The 26,168-nt window shown below is 29.9% G+C and overlaps 3 protein-coding genes and 2 long non-coding RNA genes across 7 annotated transcripts; 2 read left to right on the forward strand and 3 right to left on the reverse strand.

Moving 5' to 3' along the window:
* Positions 1 to 608: 608 nt before the first annotated feature.
* LOC140431134 (uncharacterized) lies at positions 609 to 2,050 on the reverse strand. 3 transcript variants are annotated; one of them, XR_011949626.1, is made up of 3 exons: positions 1,886 to 2,050; positions 1,392 to 1,753; positions 609 to 1,084 (listed from the first exon to the last, which is right to left on the reverse strand). It is a non-coding gene; the product is annotated as an uncharacterized lncRNA (long non-coding RNA). The 3 variants fall into 3 exon arrangements; XR_011949625.1 differs by having other exon boundaries at positions 1,392 to 1,575; positions 1,634 to 2,050; XR_011949624.1 differs by having other exon boundaries at positions 1,392 to 2,050.
* A 1,815-nt stretch (positions 2,051 to 3,865) lies between these two features.
* Positions 3,866 to 9,650, forward strand: LOC140452992 (uncharacterized). Its single transcript, XM_072547297.1, has 5 exons — positions 3,866 to 4,378; positions 4,652 to 5,123; positions 5,878 to 6,477; positions 6,751 to 7,281; positions 7,870 to 9,650. Exons 2-5 carry the CDS (start codon positions 4,658 to 4,660, stop codon positions 8,076 to 8,078), a joined length of 1,806 nt encoding a protein of 601 aa, XP_072403398.1. The 5' UTR covers positions 3,866 to 4,378; positions 4,652 to 4,657; the 3' UTR covers positions 8,079 to 9,650.
* A 3,692-nt stretch (positions 9,651 to 13,342) lies between these two features.
* On the reverse strand, positions 13,343 to 15,675 carry LOC140453000 (uncharacterized). Its single transcript, XM_072547310.1, has 4 exons — positions 14,746 to 15,675; positions 14,342 to 14,557; positions 13,958 to 14,104; positions 13,343 to 13,704 (listed from the first exon to the last, which is right to left on the reverse strand). Exons 1-4 carry the CDS (start codon positions 15,046 to 15,048, stop codon positions 13,348 to 13,350), a joined length of 1,023 nt encoding a protein of 340 aa, XP_072403411.1. The 5' UTR covers positions 15,049 to 15,675; the 3' UTR covers positions 13,343 to 13,347.
* A 2,490-nt stretch (positions 15,676 to 18,165) lies between these two features.
* On the forward strand, positions 18,166 to 21,540 carry LOC140431136 (uncharacterized). The gene is made up of 3 exons (XR_011949628.1): positions 18,166 to 18,945; positions 19,629 to 19,808; positions 20,428 to 21,540. It is a non-coding gene; the product is annotated as an uncharacterized lncRNA (long non-coding RNA).
* Positions 21,541 to 21,775: 235 nt separating this feature from the next.
* On the reverse strand, positions 21,776 to 25,438 carry LOC140431139 (uncharacterized). The gene is made up of 3 exons (XM_072519050.1): positions 24,305 to 25,438; positions 24,096 to 24,251; positions 21,776 to 24,041 (listed from the first exon to the last, which is right to left on the reverse strand). Exons 1-3 carry the CDS (start codon positions 24,540 to 24,542, stop codon positions 22,882 to 22,884), a joined length of 1,554 nt encoding a protein of 517 aa, XP_072375151.1. The 5' UTR covers positions 24,543 to 25,438; the 3' UTR covers positions 21,776 to 22,881.
* Between the last annotated feature and the right edge of the window lie 730 nt (positions 25,439 to 26,168).

A 26,168-nucleotide genomic window follows, 5' to 3' on the forward strand; every position in this document is an offset into this window, starting at 1 on the left:
ACTTTCACAGACACTACCTGCAGGAACATTGAGGCTTTCGAAATGTGGCTTTATCGTCGAATCCTGAAGATATCTTATACCGGTCACGTTACTAATCAGGACGTTTTATTAAGAATGGAAAAAGAATATCAGCTGATAACCACAATAAAAACAGCCAAAATAGAATACCTTGGTCACATCATTAGCAACAACGAAATATATGAATTGCTGCAACTAATTTTACAGGAAAAAGTAGATGGAAAACGAGGCTCAGGAAGGCGAAGGATTTCCTGGCTGAAGAATCTATGTATGTGGTTCAACACAACAAATATTTTCAGACCAGCAGTGTGCAAAGTACAAATTGTCATGATAGTCGCCAATATCCGAAACGGGTAGACACTACAAGAAGATCTAAAAAACTGAATATAAATCTACTCCAGTGCTCCATCATCTTGATAATTTTGTTTATTCAGTGTTAAATATGGTTTTCAGACTTAAGTAATCACTTTGTTTTAAAAAATGGTCATACAAAAATTAACACAACGAATTTCAAATAAAGAAATCTATGCATAATAAATTAAAAAATAGAAAACTTGAGCTGGGTAAAAAAGAATTTATTATAACAATAATATAATTTAAATATTTATTGAAGCCTCATACACTATACAGCCATGTAGCCAATCATAAATTTAAGAATTCTTCACTGTCAGAATCTGAGCCACTCATATTACCAGTGTCTATTATGATTGGTTTAATGTTAGTGTCAACCATATTTTTTTCTCGGATATACCACTTTGTAATAATTTCATGAGTATGTTTCACACATTTTTCCCAAATTTCTGTGTTACATTGGTTTAGTGCCTCTTTCCACATATTTATAACAGCATTATCAGAATGTCCATCTCTACCAAGATTCTTATTGTAATATGACTTGCAGTTTGCCCAAATTAATTCAACAGCGTTGAATTCACAGTGATAAGGAGGTAGTCTCAACACTTCATGGCCGTGTTCTTTTAGTAGTTCATGCTAACAGATGTTTTGCCAATAAATGCAACTTCTTTATCCCTTAATTCATTACTTATACTTTGCAGAGTAACATGTTTCTCTAAAAAAAAAAGAACAGATAAGTACAGAATAAACCACACTGTTATAACTAGTTCAATGAAAAAGAAGTAATACTTTGATTTTATAAAACTATAAATTATTTCAAATTAAAAAACTCACAAGAAAATTGACTTAATATCCATTAATGTATTCAGCAGAAATTTTCTTAAACTACTCTCAACAATCTTTTTTACAACATACATTTATATAAAGTATTGATTAAAAAGTACCTTCTGGTTATCATGGTACATGATACCATTATCTTATGGTATATCAAATTCAGATTGAAGAAATTTTTAACTACTTACTTTGTTGGTACATGTCGTATACTGTATTACGCACTGCCATTTTTGATCCCTCAGACAGATCAGTTGTTTTGTTTTTCGGATGAGGTCTACTTTTGCCTGGCTTTGAAACAATGTGATTATTTTCTTTCCTTTTAATAATTGTACATACTGTTCGTCGTTATATTTTTAATGCAGCAGCTACTCTCTTAAATAAAGAATTGTTTAATGATTTTCATAAACGAACATACATTTCAATATGTTACCTGTTGAACAGACGAAAATGGCTCCAAAGGCCCTCCATTTACTTTTTCTAATTCGAAATACTCCAACACATTCAACACAAGTTGCTAAGCTTGAGAAGTTAAAGGCTTGCCAGGCATACTCTAAAAATAAAAACCTTTAAAAATATTTCATATTGTCCGTTGACGTAGTTTTAGCTATATTTAAATAATTAATGTCAATTTAGAGGTTAAAAAAATTTATTATTCGTTATTAGCTAATACATGAATTCTTACCTTAATAAATTGAACACGAAGGTAAGGGTTAGTCGTTATAACAACTGTTTGTTAAAAATATGTATATTTAAAGTATGAAAAAGGATTGATTATTTAAATCAAACGAAAATAATTTATAAAAATATTACACTCTGTCAAAACAAAATTTCCAATTGTCATGTCAATTGTAAGTAGACGAATCAATCAGAGATCATTGTTCTATGGCTGTCTTTGTTCAATGCATGGTGTTGTGTATGGACAGGCGGTTTAAGTTAATAAACTCCATTCGCTTAGCTCGGGCATATTTTGACAGATTCATTGTCGGAAACCTACAACACAACAATTCCTACTTCTCAGTATTAATAGCTCAAGTATCCTGCTATTACAGACTTCTTTCTTTAAAAAAAGAAGAATTATTCTAAATAGTCGAAGTGTATACTAAACCCATCAAATTTTGGGTAGTATATATTTAAAAAATATATATTTAGTTGTTATAATTTAACATAACTATTTATTATATGGTGCAGATAAATAAATATTGATTGTCGGTAATTCGCAAAGTTCTATTTTATTTACTACTTAGTTTGTTTACTATTAATATTGGCTATGAGTATGGGTGCTTGGTTGTATAGTAATTTCCAGCCACTTTTAGTCTGTCAAAAAGTAACTAACTTCGCAAAAAAATAATTACTAAATTCACTACACAGTTCGGACTGGGATTAGCGAACCGAGTTTAGTTTTAGTTTCTGTGAGTAGGAAAGAGACGTAACATAAAAAATAATTCGTGAATAATGTCATACTTGTGCAAAGATCCGGCGGACCGACTGTAGACGCTTATAGAAGAGCAGTTCAAATGGGCGATTTGGTTACGGTTTATACTTTAAAAGAGGGTGGCTGCATAAACTCACAGCGTGGTGCCGTGGCCGTCGGCTTAAAACTATCATGAAAATTTCATAATGAAATATGTAGTTAGGGGGAAGTGGGAAAGGAGTACGAACGGGTAACTTTGCATCTACGCCTAAACAAATTTCGATGCCATTGATTTGCAAACTGTCTTTTTTTTGTTTTTTCACAATAAAATCTTTATTTTCAATATATTAAATTGTTAAATTTTTAATTTTAAAACTTAAAAATGTATGATATTTACAATATTCAAAGTATTTATTTTTTTAATTGTATAACTTTGAATTAAAAATTGGTTTGTTCCAACACAACGAAAAACCGTCACATAACTTTTTATTATACTGTTTTTCTGCCCAGAAATTAAAGAAACAATTTTAAAAAATTTCAATTTAAAAAAAAAGTATTCAATGAAACTTTTTACTAAATTATGAAATTTTCCATTTCGCCAAAACTTCCATTTCATCCATAATTTTTCAATAACAACAAAAAGCATTCCTGATTTATTTTTGAAATAACAAAATAAACTTTAACAGTACATTTTAATGAATAGTACCTATATGTGAAAGTTTTTACGCTGTATGGGTACTATTTAATCTTGTTTTAAAATAACAACTAATAGTATCTAAAACATAATTTTCACAATGAATGAATATTGGTGAAATTATTACAATATAGTCTTAAACTGATTTATACTTAAGATTTGTACATATTTCAATTAAAAATTTGAATTATAATAATTTTTCTAAAAAGATTAATTTATTAAAAGTTAAAATAATATTATTTTCTTTAAACAATTTTATAAAACGCAAAAATTTAATCCTATTCTACGACCACGCGGCATCTACATATAAAAATATCTAAACTTGCATTTATTGCCCCACTCTTTCATATTTTAGAAGCAAACCGCTCCTTAGTGGTACCACGTGCAACACGTGCGTTCCACTCGTCCCACTTTTCTTTATCTATGTCACATCTTTTGCTATGCTCAAAAATAACAGTGAAAAATTCTTCTATAAGCGTCTATATTCTTTGACCTAACCCTCAATTTTAGTACAGAAATGTCATGAATGACATTTCTCTCAACATGTTGGATGGAGGTAGCGATACATTTTTACGTTACGCTACCAAATTTGACAGGCCGCTCCGGAAGTAGCGTATCGGTAGCGGTTTGATTTTGCAGACTTTTACTCAACAGTTGTGGACTGTGGAGCAGCTCCGTCTGCTGAACGCGCCCAATGGTAGAGCCACAGCTGACATGACCGCTCCTTAGTGGTACCACGTGCAACACGTGCGTTCCACTCGTCCCACTTTTCTTTACCTATGTCCCACTTTTTGCTACCTTTCAAAAATAACTGAACAATTCTTCTATAAGCGTCTATATTCTTTGGTATAGACGTGGGTAGAAGAAAGATATTATTTGTTTTAGTTAAAAGTGGTGTTAGATCAAGGAATATCGTATTTATAATTAGAATATTGAAATATCATATTTGGGATTAGAATATTAATTGTTTAGTTAAGGCGTGGTATAAGGATATTTGTTTTTTTTTAAGTTAAGTTAGAAGTTATTGTTACATTAGGAAATTTCATTTACTACAGCTGTTTAATATCCAGGTATGTAATATGATTCTAATAATATATAATCAAATATTAAATTACCCTAGTTCGGTTTGGGTTCTTGGGTATATTTAAGTGTCCTACCCTGACTTAAAACTGCTGAGCCATCTGGGTTGTTTTGTTCTAATACAGTTTTGTGTCCTAGTCCAAAACTTTGCAACAATCATAGGTAAAACTTGATAGTTCCAGTTCCGAAATATAAAAACTCGTTTAAAAATATTTACTTGAGTAATTGTATCCCACATTAAGTTATAGCTTTAAATGTTTTAGGAAAACATGGGGCCATGGAACAAAAAATGTGCCATAATGGGATGCGAAGATAGGAATTCACCACGGCACAGGTTTCCGTTGCCTAACAAATTTCCTGATCGTTTTAAAATGTGGTTAGAGACCACTGGTAACTCGACTTTGATGATGAAAGACAAACAATTGATTTATAGATCGGAAAGAATCTGTGATGTACATTTTGCAGACCATCACAGAGGGCCTAATAGAACACTTACAGTGTTTGCAATACCCACAAAACGTTGTCCTATAATATCATCATCACCTGTTGAAATACTTACTACTTCTGGTCAAAGTAAAGATGTTAACTTTCCTTCAACATCAGCCAAAGACCATACATATTCGATTCCAACTACAGTTTGCCAAAGTGCAGAGATTCATTTACCGTCAACATCATCTGCAGTGACTTACGAAACACCAAGCACTTGCTTACAAGGGATCACAAGGAAAAAAAAATGTAAGTAATATTTAGATGTTAATAGTTACAGAAACTAATTGGTAGTGACCATCTTGGTAACACTGGTAACTAGAAATGTGTGATTGTGAGAGGTTTTATTTTCTAAATATTGTTTATTGAAATCTATGGTCTTTATTTAGTTAAATTACAACACATTTTCATCAATATACTTAAATGTGTTTTATTAATAAACTATTATGGAATGGAATAATGATATATATCCTGCAAAAGTATGTCATAACACAGAATAATATTAAGTACCTACTAAAAGTATAACACAGAATAAAATTAAGTACCTACTAAAAGTTTTTTAATTTTATCTTTTGGTTTATATTAAACATTGAAGAAAAAAACAAAAATTTGCTGCACAAGTGTGTATGGTGAGCATATTGAAGAAGAGGTACAATTTTTATTTTTTGGTAGTTGACATTGAAGTATATTTGTAATAAGTCTATTTGGGTTAGGCATTTTGTCTTTAAAATTTTAAAATGATTTCTGGTGATGCTGTAAGTGTGAAACAAAGTACAAAATTTACAATAATCTGTAAAGACTTATTCATATTTTAGAGAATATTTGCGTGGCTTTTTGGACAAATATAATTCAGAAAAAACCGACCACAGGTGGGATTTGAACCTAAGGATTACCAGGTTCAAATCCGTAGTGGTCAGTTTTTTCTAAATTATCTAAAAAATTATCGAAACAAGAAACCTATGTTGTACTTATTTATATTAGTAATAAAAACATTTTGTTTCAGTTTCATTTACTTTGCTCAAAGAGTTGGGAGTAAACAAAACAAAAAATCTCACAGTTAGGGAAGCAGCCTTATACAATAGAGCGAAAAAAATTAGTAACAGTTTTTCTATGTATAAAAGAAGAAATCAAAGTAAAAAACGTTTCACTATGGAAGAGACTATTAATAACATGACCAAAGACCTGGATCCCCATGTAGCAAATTTTTTAAAGTTGCAAATAAAAGCCTCAAAATTTAAACCAAAAGGGCGACGGTACAATTTGGAAGAGAAAGTTCTTGGATTGATTTTGCAGAGACAAAGTCCCAAGAGCTACAAGTTATTTGGGAAATTATTTGCAACTCCATCCAAAAACACTTTGAATCATATGCTCAATCGTATTCCAATTGATGCAGGAATTAATGAAACTATTTTTAGAAACTTAAAACAGAATGTAGCCAAATTGAGTAAACGAGATAAAGTATGTATTTTAATGTTCGATGAAATGGCTTTACAACCACACTTGGACCTAAATGCCAAAAATAGAGAATTTGATGGATTTGTAGATTGTGGTGATGAAAGAAATAACAAATTTGCTGATCATGCCCAAGTTTTTATGATAAAAGGTGGGTATATGTTTGTAAAATAAAGAGAGTTTATTATTATTATAAACTGTTCAAATTTTGATTGTTATATACAGTCAGACTTATTCATATGTTATGATATCAAGAATTGTAACTTTGCATACAAATTCAATATATTTTAAGTTATATCTATTAAATACTACAAATACATTTTTTATGGGTTAATAGGGATTATGGGTGTCTTATATGTCAGATCTTAAAGGATGAATAAATCTTTTATTATTATTATTATTATAGTTGCATCATTTGTTATAGGTATTACAAAAAAATGGAAACAGCCAGTTGCCTACACATTCTCACAAGGAACCACTACTACAATTGATTTAGTTAGGCAAATCAAGGGAATTATAGTAGAGTGTGAAAAAGCTGGTCTTACAGTAGTTGCCACTGTGTCTGATCAAGGATCTACAAATGTAGGAGCCATAAATTATTTAGTAAAATATAATGCCTCCCAAGAGAATACATTAAAAAAAATAAAATTGTATGAAATAAATGGTCACCCAATAGTGCACATATATGATCCTCCACATTTACTAAAAGGCATTAGGAACAATCTTATGACCAAAAAATTGTTTTGGAAAAAAAATAACAATCTTGTAATAGGCGATTGGGCTGACATTGTAATGACCTATGAAATAGATAATGATATCGGAAGATTTAGAGCACTGAACAAAATTCATAAGGGGCACGTTTATGCCAAATACATGAAAAAGATGAAAGTTTCTCATGCCGCTCAAGTTTTCAGCCATACGATGGCATCAATTATGAATCTCTTTTTACGAAAAGGTAAGTTTTACACAGTATACAAGAACAACTAAGTACTAACTTCACATTTATTACTGATTGTGCTGCTTTTAAAAGTATTTAAAAATACTTAATTTTCAGTACTTCACATATTGTTACATACTTTCACTTAAATAGTAAAATTTTAACACAATTTATTTATTTGGATCAATATAAAGTTTAGTTGCCAATGGGTTTTTTCCATCTGATTCAACACATCCAATTGAACTACTTTAACTTGAAAATGTAACTTTAAACAGTCACAATTAAATTTTTTATTAGACGCAGACCATTAAACTGACATTTTCAAGCAGACATAGTTCCATAGGATTTGTTTAATGGGATGGAAATGGCGCATTGAAAATATACTCTATAACTAATAGAAAGGTCCGCACGAGGAAGTTTTATGGAAAAATAACATTACCTTATAAAATGTGGTAGATATTTATAAGGTAATGTTATTTTCCAACATAACTTCCTATTTTGCAGACCCTGGCTAATGTAATTATTTTACAAAATAAATTTTGTTGCATATTGAAAACCATTACTTTTTATTGTGACATGGGAAATAAAACAAACATCATTTTTTAGGTGTATCTTCAAATGATGGCAAATTAGTGCTACAGAGAAATTCTCTCGGAACTGTTTCTGTACTACAGTTTTTTGATTCCCTTTTTGATAGTGTTAATGGACACACATTGTATCCAAGTGCAGGGAAAAAACTGAAATGTGCTGTCAAAGAAGGAAGTGGGCATATCAATTTTTGGAATACGGCCAAGCAGCATCTCAGTATTTTTTAAATAAAAAAAACCAACTTGTTAGGGTACCTTCCCTACATAACTGGGAGGTGACAATTAATGGACTGGAACATCTAAGCCACTATCTGAGAGTAAAGCACGAAATTTCCTTTTATAGACCAAGAGATGTTAATCAGGACCCCCTGGAAAATTTCTTTGGGCAAGTTCGACAGCACGGAGGGAGGAATGTTAACCCTACCGTGCAAAATTTTAAAAACCATTTTAAAACATTGTTGGTCAACAATATGGTTAACCGGCATTCATTGTCTTCCAATTGTGAAAGGGATGGATCAACAGCGGAGTCTTTGATCAATGGTGTGAGACATTTAGTAACACAGGGTGTGGAAGAGGAATGTAATGAAGAAAACCTCAATATTACCGAATTTGAGTTTTTGGTTTTCACCTACCATGAATCTAATTACTTGGATAAGTTCTGAAGCTATTTTCTTGTGGCATTTTAAATTAATTACTATTTAACTGGGAATAAGCCACAATTAAAGGTTAAAATACGTTTATTGACGTTTCAATTTCCACTTCGGAAATCGTTCTCAAAATACAAACATTAGTAAATTAAACAAATTTTGTTTTTGTTACTTAGTGAAAAATTCTTCTAATAATTTAATTTTATCTGACTCATCTATATTGACAATTCAGACATACATTATACATTTTAAAGTAGACGACTTTAAAATGATATTGCCAATATTGTTGAGTTGCGTTCCTGGGACGACTTTACTTATAAGATAGTTCATTCGATTACATGAAATCAACTTTAACTTGAGAATATCCGTCAGAAAAGATCATAACATGTAATTCGTCTTTAAAAAGACAAATACATGCCATGATGACTGTAAAATTCTCCTGTTAGTGATTCCATAGTAAATTATGAGGGAAAAACCAGGAAAAAAACCTCATAATACTATCCCGACATGGTAAGTATTTGATCTTGCATTTATTTTACCTTCAATAAATACCAAATTCCGATTTTATATGTTTGTTATTTAAAAAATATAAATGATGTATTCTCCATATGTTACTGACTTACCAATACTGGTATTTTCTTTTTAATAACTTCCTTTTTATATAATAATATAGTTCGTATTACCGGTAAATCTCCGTTTAACGTTTTATCTGCCCTAGCGACTCAAAATAGATTAATTTACGATTGCATAATCGATTTTTTGACCAAATGTAATATTTTTCTTTAGTTAAAAAAAAAAAAAAAATTGGTTTTTACTTTTTACCTTTGTTTTCTCTAATTTATATGTTTAATCCTATTTACCGTGGCCTAGTTCTGTGTATGTTATATATTATAATGTCCTGATGGTCCCCTGGACGTGAAACGAGTGACCCATGTTAATTGTATATGTTTATGGATATATATGTGTATGTATTATTTATATTTTTTCTCTTCTTTTTGTTAAATGTTGTAAATTTATCTATTTTAGTCTATTCGATTGCAAATAACTCAAAAACTTTTTACTGTACCTAATGAGATTAAAAGATTATGTAACTGGCTGTATGGCAAACAGCCGAAGCCATAAAAATAAAATAAAAAAAAAAAAAAAAAAAAAACTTCCTCTTTCAATATGGGTTCTTCTTTATCGTTTATATCATTTAGGAATGTGTCCAACAACTCTGATCCATGAGGCCATATTGAGAATACATCATCTACATATCTCCACCATACTGAGGGTTTTAAATTTTGTTTAGAAATAATATTTGTTTCAAAATCTTCCATAAATATATCGGCTAATAATGGAGATAAACTAGAGCCCATTGCTAGTCCAAAACTTTGTTTATAGAATTCATTATTTAGTTGAAAATATGTATTATCAGTACATACTGTTATTAACTCCATTATAGCTGATATATTTAGTCTTGTTCTAGTTGCCAATGTATCATCACTCTCTAATTTTGTCTTGACTATATTTAAAGTCTTATCTAATGGCACATTCGTAAATAAACTATTTATGTCAAAACTTACTAAAGTATTATTTGAATTAAATTCAATATTTGGTAATTTATTTAAAAAATGTTGTGTATTTTTTATAAATGTGTCATTTTTATTTGCAATTGGTTTTAAAATATTTAATAAAAATTTTTGATAGTTCACTACAAGGAGAATTCATGGTACTACAAATATTGAAAGAGGAAGTTATTAAAAAGAAAATACCAGTATTGGTAAGTCAGTAACATATGGAGAATACATCATTTATATTTTTTAAATAACAAACATATAAAATCGGAATTTGGTATTTATTGAAGGTAAAATAAATGCAAGATCAAATACTTACCATGTCGGGATAGTATTATGAGGTTTTTTTCCTGGTTTTTCCCTCATAATTTACTATGGAATCACTAACAGGAGAATTTTACTGTCATCATGGCATGTATTTGTATTTTTAAAGACGAATTACATGTTATGATCTTTTCTGACGGATATTCTCAAGTTAAAGTTGATTTCATGTAATCGAATGAACTATCTTATAAGTAAAGTCGTCCCAGGAACGCAACTCAACAATATTGGCAATATCATTTTAAAGTCGTCTACTTTAAAATGTATAATGTATGTCTGAATTGTCAATATAGATGAGTCAGATAAAATTAAATTATTAGAAGAATTTTTCACTAAGTAACAAAAACAAAATTTGTTTAATTTACTAATGTTTGTATTTTGAGAACGATTTCCGAAGTGGAAATTGAAACGTCAATAAACGTATTTTAACCTTTAATTGTGGCTTATTCCCAGTTAAATAGTAATTTACTTGGATAAGGCTGCATTAGGACATGTGTGTGGTTTTTTGATAAAAAAGTTTAAGAATACTTTGTCAGATTGTACCATTTGCCGTTATAATTTTATTGCAAAGGAAAAACTGCCTATATGGCATGATATAACAAGTATAAAAGAGTATGAAGGGTCTTCTGATAAATTAATGTACTGCTCTGAAAAGTTTATAACGGGCCTTAGTCAAATTCAGACAATTATAAAGGAAATTTTACCTACATTTTGTTATAAAAAAAATTTAATTTCCATGATACAAGTTTTCATTAAAAAACAAGTGCAATTTAAGTTTGAGAGTTGTGAACACTTGCAAACATTACTAAATGCACTCATTGATAAATTTATTTCATTTCTTGCCTTTAATTGGGCTGAAGGGATAAATAAAGTTTTGAGTGGAAAGGGCGAATCCAATGTAGACCCAATATATCGTAATGCAATGAAATATTACAGTGATAGGGTAAAAAGAAAAAATATTACTTAATAAAAAAACATTGCGTGTTTTATTTCATACCTGAGTCCTTATGTATAAGTGGAACAAAATCGTTTTTATTTTTGAATATTTATATCAAAGCGCATTTCAAACAATTTGCCTTTAGTCTGTTGTTTCACAGATCAAAACCAACTACAGATAGATTAACGGCATGGACAATTGTACATGCCTTTCAATATTTTAATACCTACATTAAAATTTGGTTAGGTGCTCTTTTTTTTCACCAAAGAATACCTCTTAGAGATATTCTTTGAGAAGATAAGCGAAGTGCAAAATACACGACGACAAGAGATCAATTTAGATTTGCTTTACAGATTCTGAAACTAAACAGTTTTAGAGTGGGTTTTGCAGTATAAGGTCCGCTTGCCATTATGCTAATTTCAGTACTGAATTTAGCACTAAAAATATTAGTTAGTTGCTCGAGTCGATTTAGTATGAAAAATGTATGTTTAATGTTTGTGTTTGCAACTATCTTAATTTTAATTAGCCTGTAAGCATGCGCTCTACCAATTTTGTATTGACAGTCTAACCTACCTGAAGTTTGTTTTGGTTGTATAATTAGAGTAAAAAAACAAACAGGTAAATAATGATGGTAAAAAAGAAGCTAAAATTATGTGCAGCAGCTGTATTTAATTGTAATAATGATGCTAGCAATTAAGAAAAAAAATCATACACTTCTTAAAAAAAGCGCATATGGAGAAAAAAATGGATCGAGAGAAGAGGGTTGGGCAAAGGAATATTAAATATGTTGAATGAAGAATTATTAGTAGAAGACCCTTTGACATATAAAAACTTTTTACGAATGAATAATACTGTGTTTATAAAATTATTAGGACTAGTTGAGAATAAGATAAAAAAACAGGATACGCAATTTAGAGAAAGTATTTCAGCAAGATGCAGGTTTGTATAGTATTGTATTTAGATAGATGTATAAATTTGATGCCTCGTTTTTTGTTTAGGTTGGAAACTACATTAAGATTTTTAGCAACTGGGCAAACCTTTAGATCATTAATGTATTCAACTCGTATACATGAAAGTAGCATTTCTAGGTTTGTACCTGAAGTTTGTGAAGCTATATATACCAGTCTAAAGGAAATATATTTGAAGGTAAATATGTATGAGATAAAATTATGAAAACTAACTAACATTATTTTTAGACCCCAACATCTTCTAGAGAGTGGTTAAATGTTGCTAAAGGGTTTCAAGAAATGTGGCAGTTTCCCAACTGTATTGGTGCTTTGGATGGAAAACATGTAATGTTTAAACCTCCGATATCTGCTGGTTCATATTATTACAATTATAAAGGGAATCACTCAATAGTTCTATTAGCCATGTGTGATTCAGCTTATAAATTCACTTACTATAATGTAGGAATAAATGGCCGCATAAGTGATGGTGGTGTTTTCCGAGAAAGTAATCTGTGTGGAGCACTAGAAAATAACTCTTTAAATTTACCCCCAAATCAGGCTTTACCCAGTCGTACATCAAAAATTCCATTTGTATTAATTGCAGATGATGCATTTCCGTTAACCAGTCGAATTATGAAACCTTATCCTAATAGGAGATTGTCAGAATCTGAAAAAATATTTAATTATCGACTCTCTAGAGCCCGTCGAATGATTGAAAGCTCATTTGGAATCTTAGCTAACAGATTTAGAGTATTGCTTAATCCAATAAATTTAAATGCAGATAAAGTAGAAAAAATAATATTGGCTTGCTTAGCGTTGCATAATTTATTAGTTTCAGAAAATTTTAAAACATATATAGAACAAGATGAATCACAGGTTGTGTTTTCAAATAGATTAAGTAATCAAGCAGGTAATCGTTCGACAGCTAGAGCTCATAATATAAGAAATGAATTTAAAGAGTATTTCAACAGTGACAGTGGTTCAGTTGACTGGCAAAATGCTGCCATACAGAGATGTAACATGTAAAAAATGTATATTATTATTAATAAATGAGTAACTTGAAATTTAAATAAAACGAAACATACATAATTATGAATTTTTATTTTTTAAAATTTTTTTTCTGGCATCCCAAATAATGTTTGTTATTTTTTCTTGAGTCTCTAATAGTGTCTCTTCATCAGACACCAAAAACTCTAATTGACTCTCTACAAATTCTGCAAATATTTTTAAATTTGATTTTGCAGGAAGAGTCTCCACAGGTTTTGGTTGCTCTTCATTGGCCAGAGCATTTGTTAAAGATGACAAAACATCAGCCGCTTTATTCAAAAAAATCCCCTCATCGTCAGGTTTATTTCTTTTTTTTAGCCTCTTTCTAATAATATCTCCTCCAGAGGTGGCATTGTCTCTTAATGAAGGGGTAGGCACATTCTGTGATGCAGAAGGACTCTGTAAAATCAACCATATCACTAAATGATTAATATGTTAATAAATAAATAAGAAGTTATTTATATTTGTATTCATATTTTGACAAGCTTCCGATTTAGAAGTTAAAACGTTAGTAAAAAAAGACTTTTCAGCTTATGTGATTTTAATTCCCAATAAATTTTTTGACACTATTATCTCCTCAAACTAAAATTCTTCATAATTATTTTCCAATTAAAAAATTTCAAAAAAAAAATTGATAAAAGTTTATACTCACAATACAATAATCATGAAAATTTTCATTTTCAATCCCCTCATCGTCAGGTTTATTTCTTTTTTTTAGACTCTTTCTAATAATATCTCCTCCAGAGGGGGTGCTGTCTCTTAACGAAGGGGTAGGCAGATTCTGTGATGTAGAAGGACTCTGTAAAATCAACCATATCAATAAATGATTAATATGATAATAAATAAATAAGTTATTTGTATTGATATTTTGACAAGCTTCTGATTTAGAAGTTAAAACATTAGTAAAAAAAGACTTTTCAGCTTATGTGATTTTAATTCCCAATAAATTTTTTGACACTATTATCTCCTCAAACTAAAATTCCTCATAATTATTTTCCAATTAAAAAATTTCAAGAAAATTGATAAATATACTCACAATACAATAATCATAATTTTGAAAATTTTCAATCTCCTCTTCCTGATTCTGACTACTTATCAAATGTATTTCATTTTCTTGAACATAATCCATGGTAGCATTTTCATTGGCTGGTAGGATTGTTAAAGCCGAAAGGCTGTCCTGTGAGCACCTAGGTATGCAATGCTCCGCTACGAATAATATTTTTTCGTAATACCATAGCGTAGGTTTGTCAATCTAATAAAATAAAATAATTATAGAGCAACTATTAGGCTTTATAAAAAACATTACTTATGCTACTTTTTTGATGTCTATTTGTTTGTGTACGCGACTTATCGTAATGGTTTCAGTGTTAACAAAATTCTAATCAAATTAGCCCAACAAATAGACATAAAAAGCCATAATGTAATAGAAATATTACTTACATCATCGCTACCAGCTCCGCTTTTTATAGATGATAAATATCTTCTATGCTGTTGTAAAAAGTTAGTTCTTAAATTGTTAAACTTGGCTTTTATCTCTGCCACACTTACATCTACACCGAGTTTATACAATTCCGCCTTTATTTCTTCCAAAGCTTTTACTCTCGCATTCCTATTTTTATACAATGAATGCTTTGGCACATATAAACAAGGATTTGCTTTATATAGTTCGATTAAATTTTCTATTTGCTTCTGACTCCACATATTTAAAAACAAAGCATAAACATAGAAACATACGTATAACATAACCTCAGTTTAAGTTAATATTGGATCATTTTTAGTACAAGTAATTAGAACATGTTCTAATTTTTAGTACTGAATCGGCGCGCGCACCTATTTTGTAGATACAATATTTTTAGTGCTAAATTCAGTACTGAATTTAGCATAATGGCAAGCGGACCTAAGAGACGATTTTTGTTTTATATGCTCTTTGTGAAATTTTAATTTCTGTATGAGCCACTCTAGTAAACTGATTAGTTTCAGTAGTTTCAGAGTCTGTAAAGCAAATCTAAATCGATCTCTTGTCGTCGTGTATTTTGCACTTCGACTGTTCGACTATCTTCTTTTACATGGCGTTGTCGGCCTACAGGCACGTTTGATTCGCGAGAATCATTTAAATGTTGGTGATTTGGTTTCCGTATTTTGTCTGTCTGCATAGTTCGTCTGAAGAGCGATAGATTCCGAAACGGCTGTAACGAAATGGCAGATGGACAAAATATAAATCAAACTACCAATATGCCTTTATCTAAAGACTATCTAGTTTTTGCTTTTGCTTACAAATTTTAAAACCGGTTTCTATGATTCCTACTCTCATAGCATATTAATTTAATATTGTGTATTAATTACTAAATGTTTTGAGTTTGATTAAATGAAAATTATTGGTCTAATCTAATATCTCTGAAAACTTTCAGAACTAATTTGTCACATTTATTCTAATATATAAACAGGATTAGAGTTCTCTCTGTTGATCTATTCTTGAGCATTATTAGCTTTAGTATTAGTAAATATAAAGACAATAAATCAGGTATACTATGAATAATCGTTTAGAGGCGTAAGTTGGTTGAATACCCTATATATGAAATGAACGTTAGGACGAAATTCAAAATTTCCCGCGCTTTATAGCAATTCAATTTTCGCGCGTTTACAATACTACCAACTACACAAGGCGTTTGTCAATTAGCAAGCTCACCAACACGATAAAAATATTGATTAGTACCAGAACACTCCAACGTGGCGCTGATTATCACAACATTTTTTTGTACAGAAGTAGGTTATCTATGTCCAAGGTTAGTAGATGTTAAGTAGGTTGTCTCGTAACTATGTGGGCGAAGCGAGGGGAAGGCAGAATGCTTACGTCACTCATACGACAAAGTCAAATTTGACAGTTGTCTGCACGTCTGAGTTTAAGTTCACGTTTGTTGTTGTCTCTATTCTATAGTATCATTAGTTCGTTTATTTGTTTAGTTATTGTTTAGTTTTTATTTTTAAGTATAGGTATAAGGACAATATTATTTATAGAGACTTGTTATTTGTGTACATAAACACTTGTGAAGTGTGTTTTCGTAGCCGTGATATAAAGGTTTGTCATAACAATTATATGTAGTTTTGTACGTTATAATAATGATATATTTTTTAGATGAGATAAGTATATATAGTTTGAAGATTTGTGCTTGAAGGACTAATCATTTTTTGTATTTTAATCTAATAATAAATTATTTATATTACCTATTGGTTTTTTTTTGCCTACCACTAGATATGATAAAAATGCTGTAAATTCCAGGAAAAAAATAATAAGTAAGTTCCTACATATTTAGTATTTTTGCTTTTGAACTTTTTCTACTGTTTTTTTGGGTTTTTGTGCGAAATAAACTGTTATCTCCATTTAAAACACACAATATTATCACTATAATCAATTCTATTTTTTGTCATCAGACTATTGATTTTAGAAAAAAAAATTGATATAATTACTAATATAAGAACCACTTAACATCCCTATACCCAAGAAAATCCCAAAATATATTGCAAAACCTAAGTTTTTGAACCTTATATTAGCATTGAAGCTTATGGCAATTTTAAAAGTGTCGTATGGGTGACGTATTCCCGCCTTTAAAAAGCGAGCATTTGATTGGTCTATAGTTACGAGACAACCTACTTAAATATCTACTAACCTTGATCTATGCCACTATTTTTGTTTTGGTATTAAACTCCATTCGCTTAGCTCGGACAAATTTTGACAGATTCATTGTCGGAAACCTACAACACAACAATTCCTACTTCTCAGTATTAATAGCTCAAGTATCCTGCTATTACAGACTTCTTTCTTTAAAAAAAGAAGAATTATTCTAAATAGTCGAAGTGTATACTAAACCCATCAAATTTTGGGTAGTATATATTTAAAAAATATATATTTAGTTGTTATAATTTAACATAACTATTTATTATATGGTGCAGATAAATAAATATTGATTGTCGGAAATTTGCAAAGTTCTATTTTATTTACTATTTAGTTTGTTTACTATTAATATTGGCTATGAGTAATGGTGCTTGGTTGTATAGTAATTTCCAGCCACTGTTAGTCTGTCAAAAAGTAACTAACTTCGCAAAAAAATAATTACTAAATTCACTAGACAGTTCGGACTGGGATTAGCGAACCGAGTTTATCAAAGAATATGCGTCTACAGTCCATCTAATTTACTTACTGTTGCAAGTCATTATCATTGGTCAGGTTGCAGGTCACAATGGGGAACTTGCATAAAAATTAAATTCCAGAAATATTACTGATAAACGTTATTTATTACTGTTAAGAGAACCCCAGTTTACAAAAAAACTCATATTTTATTATTATGAAATAAATATAAGGAATTAAAAACTGGAGAATTTAAATGATTCTTTCAACGGGCGGAATCTGTTGTGACGTCATACCGCTCGTTGGTCATCCCTATAAACGGGTAAAAACGATAAGTATTGCAACTGCAACGGTATTGGGTATTGCCTAATCTTCTTCTTACCAATGGATGGAAAACTTGAAGCCTTCGAGATGTGGCTATACAGGCGAATTCTAAGGATATCATGGACAGACAAGATAACCAACGAGACCGTATTACGAAGAGTGGGCAAAGAAAGAGAGGTGATGTATACCATTAAAAGGAGAAAGTTGGAATATCTCGGACATATAATGAGAAACAGCACTAAATACAGATTACTGAAGGTAATCCTACAGGGTAAAGTATTCGGAAAGCGAGGAATTGGGAGAAGGAGAATATCATGGTTGAAGAACCTGAGGAAATGGTTCTCCACAACAACAACGAATCTATTTAAAGCATCAGTCAATAAAATAATTATAGCCAGAATGATTGCCAATATTCGGAACGAATAGGCACTGAAAGAAGAAGAAGATGGATGGGATGGGTATGGACAGTGGAAGTGTGACGTCACAACTGTCAATTACTTTCCAAACAAAAGTTGAAATGTCCAATCTCAAGACTTTTTAATTTCTATAAAGTTAATATTTTGCTTCCTCTGCTGCTTTTTCTTTTAAGTATAGTGTTTTTACGATAATACCATCATAATTCAGTGTTCCATTTTTATGAAATATAGTTTAAAAGTTTAAATTAAAGACATTCTAACCTTACTTTATTGATACATGCATTTTATTGCTATTTTTATAAAACAGCATGCTTTATTATTTACACAACCTTGTAAAATTGTTGTAGTAACTATTAGAATACTTAGATATTGCAAAAAGCGGAAAGATTCTGTAAAAAAATGAAAAAATAACGAAAAATACAAATTATCCACACTAAACAAGGTTTGTTTGGAAAGTGAAACTGACAGATGTCAATAAAATCGCATTTTATGCACATGACACATGACAATGGATTTGATAATAACGTACCATTTCCATTGTATCAAACAATATAGACGCTTATAAGCGTCTATATTCTTTGATTGTATTATAGCCTGTTTTAATACTGTTAAAGGTTTTAAGTGTGTGTAAAATAATTTTTTTAAAATGACTGACGCTGGGTTTTTAAAGGGACAGTCTGACAATTTACCCTTAGTGGATATATTTATGGTGGGGACTTACATTAAAAACAGCGAAAGTTTTTCTCTTGCTGAAGTTCGAGGTGTTAAAACTAACAGGTAGGATATAAACCATACTTAATAGTTTTACGTATAATATAAATCGATAAAAGTATTTTTCATACAAATTAAAACTTATTAAAGTTACGAGGAAAGAAAGAGAATGCAAAATTTTGACGCCTGTCAAAATTTTCGATGTACTGTATATGTAATCATTTTTTCGATACCTGAGAAAACTAATAAGTATTTTTGAAAAATTTAAACGCAGAATGAAAGAATACTTTATTATCGAGGGCCGAAAGTCCCTTAGAATGAATCAAAAGTTTCTTTTTAATGAGATATTTGAAATTAAAAATCACACTAAATTTTTTCTTTATTAAAATATTATTTATTATTATTAACTTATTAAAATAAACATTATAGAAGTTTTCAGGGACTCTCGGCACTCGGTAATAACGTAATCTTTCATTCTGCGTTTAAATTTTTCAAAAATACTTATTAATTTTCTCAGGATTAGAAAAAAATGAATGCATGTAAAACACATTTGTGCGAAATTTTGTGCCTACGCCCTTAAAGTATAATCATTATAATACGTTATGTGAATAATATATGGATAATGTGAATAATATGAAGTGTAAATGACAATATATTTTTAGTTACTTGAAATGAAAATATTAGGCACAAAAATATTTACATCTACTTACATAGGTACCTAGTTGTTAAATATTTCTACTTATTTACAGATCCGCTAGGCCTTCTTATGGGGACTCTGCTGTTGGATGGGTGCAAGTTCGAAGAGATAAAAATGTATGCACAGTTAAAGCTAAAGTGACACCTGAACACAATGTGAGGAAAACACAATATGCTGTAACTTGCAATATTGATGAGGAATATTCAGTGCCATGACTGTGCTGCCTCTTCAGGTAAATATTTTTAAAATGATAAAAAATGTACTAGGTAAATATCAGATTAGTTTTAGTCATGCATAGGTATATTGAGATTCTAGGATTGTAAGACTAAAAAAATGTTTTATATGTCTTTGATGCTATTTAAAAACTGTTTATGTTTATGGAATGTCTTCTTTACATGCCATCTCCGCGATTAAGGTTGGCCATCATCATTGCCTATTCTAACTTTTGGCACTATACAGCCCAAAAGAGTTCATTTGAGCTGCATCCAATCCATTCTTTGAGATTTCTCAGCCAGGACAATTTTTTTCTACCTATGCTGCGTCTTCCTTGAATTTTTCCCCACATTATTAATTTTAGGAGTTCGTATCTATCACCACCTGCTGTTATAAGTATGACCCAAGTATTGCAGTTTTCTTATTTTGGTGGAATCCAGTATCTCCCTGCTTGATCTCTATTTTCTTAGTGCTTCTTCATAGGTTATTCTGTCTATCCAGGAAATTCTTCAATATGTCCACATTTTAAATGCTTCCAATCTAATTGTAATATGGAACGTAAAGGATAGCAAATACATACTATGAAATGATATTAACTTTGGGTATAATTTATAAGTATAGCATTTACTTTGTTTTAGGTGGGTATAAGCATTCCATAGCACTCTTGATGTGGCTTCACAGAAGGAGTGAAGAACCTTCTCCAACTGAAGTTGCTTGTTACTGGGCAGAGTAAACTTTCCAAAGTTGGAACTTCAGTTAAATACCTAACTTTGAAGGATTTTGGAGCACAAGAAGAACTGAGCTCAGATGAAGAAAGCTTACTTTTTTTACAGGAAGTTGTGAACCAAGGACTAGAACATAATGTTGAGAGTCAGCTATTGAAACACTTCAAGCCTAACAGAATTTTGCAAAATCTTGGACTACATCAATCGATGTTAAATTTTGTTAGCAGAAATGATTTTTCCAAAATGGCACTGAATTTTTCAGAATTTCTAGAATTCTGTTATCAGGAAATGGATCCCCAACTATGTTCTGAAGCTGCAGCAATAACCATTGAACAGTCTAATTCCGGTTTATGGTTTGACCTGCGATATTGACCAAGTAAAATGCCTTCATGGTACCAAAATAAAATTCAGAAAGTTAGGAAAAACCGAACGTCAACTGTGTGTTTGGGTTTACGATTGTCCAAAAATTACTGATTATTTCGTTATTTCAGTAAATATCTCCAATAATAATAGTTATAATATATCTGATGGTAATATATCAAAGTTTAGAAATTTATGTAATCAAAACTTAGATAAAATCAAAACAAATCTTATCTTATATAAGTTGGTGTATTTCTTGATTTAAAAAGAGCTTTTGAAACCATTGACAGGACAATAATGATTTCTAAACTTAAACAGTATGGTATAGGTGGTACACTAATTGCGTGGTTAGAAAATTATTTACAAGATCGCGAACAGACAGTTCGATTTAAAGAGCAATTGTTATGTGAAATGGATAGTAATACAGGGATTCTTCAAGGTAGCGTATTAGGCACTCGTTTATTTATTCTGTACATTAACGATATCGATATTTTTGTAATTTGTGAATTTATTGATCTTTTTGCCGATGATACTCTAATCTGTTGTAGTGATGAAAATTTTGATGTAGGTATTCAAAAAATGAACACTATTTTAGATATGGTTAATAAATATTAAAAAATGAATAAACTGAAGTTGAATGTGAAAAAAACAAAGGCAATGGTTTTAACTACCAAATATATATATATATATATATATATATACATATATATATATATATATATATATATATATATATATATATTTATATATATATATTATATATATATATATATATATATATATATATATATATATATATATATTATATATATATATAATATATATATTATATATATATATATCGATCGTTCGGAAGAAAAGGGTTACAAGTCGGAAAAACTACTTTTGCAGGAGACGAGTTTTAAGATTTTTTTCGGAGTTTTTTTTTTTATTACCTGATCATTAATTAATAAAACTTTGTGATTTTTATTTAAATAAGTAGGCTAAGTTGGGTTTAATTAAATGACATAATTGTGATTTTTCTAACTGTTTATTTATTGTTATAAAAAAATACATGCAACGGTTTTGAATTAAAAATTAGTAAATGTTTACAAGTTGTAACAATGTTAACTTAATTTATAATTATTTAATACATACCTAAAATCGTTAAAAGAATTAGATTAAAGCATTACAAATTATTGTAAAAATCAAAATAATATGGCGGTACGCATTTTTTCTTTTCGACTAATGATATCAAACCTGTTTTTTTTGCCTCTGATATACCAGGTTTCGTGGAATATGCATTTTTTATTTTGATTTGTTCTATACTAACAGTTTTTCTAGAACTAATAATTTCCGCTTGGCAGAAATCTGTATCTTCAAAAGAATTTTTATAAAATAATGTATTTGGATTCTTTTTTTCTAATTTGATTACCCTAAATGACGAAGTTTTTACATTTTTAGGGATATTCACAAACAAGTCAGAAGTTAATTTTTTTAAATCCATAAAATCCTTAAAACAAAGTTCGTTTACTTTATATGTTTTTCCGGTTTTTTTTGCTGATCTCATAATGCAAGCATACTGATCAGGAACGTAAATAGGGCTTGATTTTCTGTATAGTTTTATTGCCTTTTCTATTGTCGCGTGTACACTATCACCTTCATTTTGGCTATGGCCGGAAACAAGAAATTTATGGGTGATTGAACTTATATTTAATTTTAATATTGCATAAATATAAAGAGCTATTATGAATTTATTTTTGTTTTGGCCTGTACAGTTGTCGGAATAAAGTATTACATTTAAATCTTCTTCATTTTGATTGCTCATATTTTCTAAAAATTTAAAAAGACAGGAACCTATTTCATTCGCTCCCCTTTGTGCCTCACCCTCATGCCACATAAAGCAAGTACCTTGGTGGTTTTTAATATCATACAACGTAAAATTTAGTACATTAAGCTTTGAAACATAATAGAAAGCTGCAGTATCTCCTACAGGACAAGGCAAAACTGCCTGCAGATCAAAAACAATTACTTTAGTATTTTCTGTAGTATTTCTGTCATTATCTTTTTCTTTGCGACTTTTTCTAAAATATTTTGCTGTTCAATAATAGAGGAATTTTTAAATTGCAAACAAAGGTCGCATTGATCTTTTTTGGGTATATAAAAGGCAATGTTAAATTCTTCCTCAAAAATTTTTCTGTACATGTGATAGTTTGCCGCTGGTCGTTGTTTTTCTTCGCAACTTTTAAGATAGTCACGATGTAGATCTGCAAGAGTTTTGTTTCCTTCAATATATTGTTTGGAAGTATGCGATCTACAGTAATGACTATCTATTCGAGGTATCGAATTTATGTGGCTTCTTATTTCACTTTTTATTTCTTCGTCTACTTTATAGTGGTTGTTATGTGTACCGCGCTTATCAGTTTCAACAATTTTTCCACTTTCGCAAACTTTTTGCTTCTTTAAAACGGTTTGAATGACTCTATTGTTGATTGACAGTGTAGCTAAAAAAAAATACTTGCAAACACGTACAGTTTTATTATCGATGATAAAAGAGTATGCATTATTAGGATTTCTTGGATTAGCTGCATTACTGTATTTGTACCTCGGGTTTATACTTTGCATATTCGATGAAATATAATGCCTTTGTTTCTCTAAATCTTGTAATCCCCAGTAATCATTGAAAATATTTAATCGCTGCTGTTCATCTATTTTTTGTGAACATTGTAGTTTACACTTTTCACCACATGGTGGTTTAAGCATTCTTTTTGGGCGTTTTTCTTTAATTTTTTTCTGACTACCATTTTCAGTTTTTACACTAATTAAGCCAACATAACTTTGGCCGCTATTTCTCAACTGTTTTGCTATATTTTTTTGCCATAAGCCTGGATTTCTCAATCGTTTTTTTCCTTTTTTTTCTGTTTTGGACGGATCAAGTAATTTTCTATTTTTTGACAGATTAATATTTTCTGCTTCTCTACTTGAATCAATATCATCAGAATCTGATGACGATTTAATATAGGGTGGATCCTTAACACTGTCATCAGATCCAAATGGTTCATTTTCAGAATCTGAGTCACTACTACTTGTTGATGAACTTGACGAAGAGTTCGATGACGAAGATGAACTTCTGGTAGATGAAGCAAATGAACAGTTTTGTGTTTTTTCTATAACCAAATTCTGGACATCTAAAATGAAAATTAAGTTAATAAACAAAATATCGCCTTAAAACTTCAATTTACCTTTAACGTTCTTGTTTGAATTAGACACCCTTGGAATGTGTAAAGTTTCTTGCTCTTTTTCCTTTGAAAGAATAGCATCTTTATTGACTATGCAATTTTCACTGCTTTTCAATGTATCAATTTCTTCGATCTCATAGTGCATTATTTCTGGTATGTCTTTAAAGTAAAATAAGTCAATAAGGAAATATATTAAAATAATGTAAATTTACCTAATAATATTTGACTGCTAGCATCAGTATTGACCGAGCAATTTTTACTGCACTTTAATAGATCCATTTCTTCGTTCCCATATTGCATTATTTCTGGAACGTCTTCAACCAATACATTTTCAATTTCAGATTGTTCGACGGTACCACCTAACAAATTGGGCATATTCGCTTTGAAATCTAATAGTAAATTAGGATGACACCCGGCAAGTATCCTTTGGGTTCGGTTTGTAAATGCCATATTTAAGACTACGTGATGCTAAAAATAAAATAAGTTCTCTAAAATTCCTTAATTTGGCAACACACATTGTAGTTTGTCAGACAAAAAATGAAAAACCATTAGGTCAAAAATGTAACACCCTGTATACAAAACACCTTTGTTAACTAAACTGGTTATTTTTGTTGAAAAAACTATCAAAAGATTTTTTTATAATTAAACAAACTTTTAATAAGGATACTTTATTTAATAATTTAGATATTTGATATTTTTTTCATGCACGAAAATACTTGCAGGTCTAAAATATTATCGTAAATAATTACAAAAAGTATTAAGAAAAGTGATATATTTTGACATAACCCAAAGACTGTGAATAAACTTACCACAAAAGTTGAGTCAAAAGTGTAACATGTTCTAATTTTACAGTAACTATTTAAAAAGCAATCAAGAAAAGCGCTACATTTTGACATAAAACATAGTATGTGAACAAATTAACTCAAAAAATTGGTTCAAAACAGTTACAAAACAAAATGTTGCGGCTTTGTTACAAACGCGAAATAGTTAATTTAATCCAAGATTGTAACATTCTGAGATGTATCTGTTTCGTTGTAAAATTTACATGCATTTACTACTTACTTTTTGCAACAATATCGAATGTATCTTCTTTCTCCTAAATATTTGAAACACTACACAACACTAACGGTGACAAACTGTTATACAACGATCTTGTACAAAATATTCTGCGAAAAATGCAAAAATCCCCGTGTTACATGCGGACATCTTTTGGCTGGTAGTGAAGATTCTCTCTAAACTTCATGCGTTCCTAATAGTAGGCACCTTTTTAGTTAGTTTAATGAAATAAATCGAGAAATGAACATTTTTGAGATGTAACCCTTTTCTTCCGAACGATCGATATATATATATATATATATATATATATATATATATATATATATATATATATATATATATATTATATATATATATATATATATATATATATTATATATATATATATTATATATTATATATATATATATATATATATATATATATATATTATATATATATATATATTATATATATATATATATATTATATATTATATATATATATATATATATATATATATATTATATATATATATATATATATATATATATATATATATATATATATATATATATATATATATACATCTAGCGGTTAATCTGAGCTCCGTTCTAAAACGGTATTATACTAACTCCAGTAGAATATACACCGTGTATATTATTATCTAAGTAGCGCTTTATGTAGACTCCGACCAACATGTAGGATTAAGTGGACTCCACAACAGGATAAACCATTTGTGGGATCCGTATTTACCATTTCGCGTACACTTCTAATCTCCTGAGATGTTGCCAATAATTGTATTAGTAGTAGATTTTCAAATTTTACAGATGGTACATTTTGGAACTTGAAATCTTTTTTTTTTTTCGTGCGTGAACAGTTGTCGTGCTTACACGTGTATCTTAGAAGTTTAGTACAATCAATCATTTTAAAAGACAAATTAAATTATTTGAAAATTAGTTATAATTGTGGTTATAAGGGTGTTGTGAAAGCTTAGTGCATTCATATGGAAGTGGATGATGGGGGGAAACCCCCACCTCT

Source organism: Diabrotica undecimpunctata, unplaced genomic scaffold, assembly GCF_040954645.1.
Source record: "Diabrotica undecimpunctata isolate CICGRU unplaced genomic scaffold, icDiaUnde3 ctg00000568.1, whole genome shotgun sequence".
NCBI lineage: Eukaryota > Metazoa > Arthropoda > Insecta > Coleoptera > Chrysomelidae > Diabrotica > Diabrotica undecimpunctata.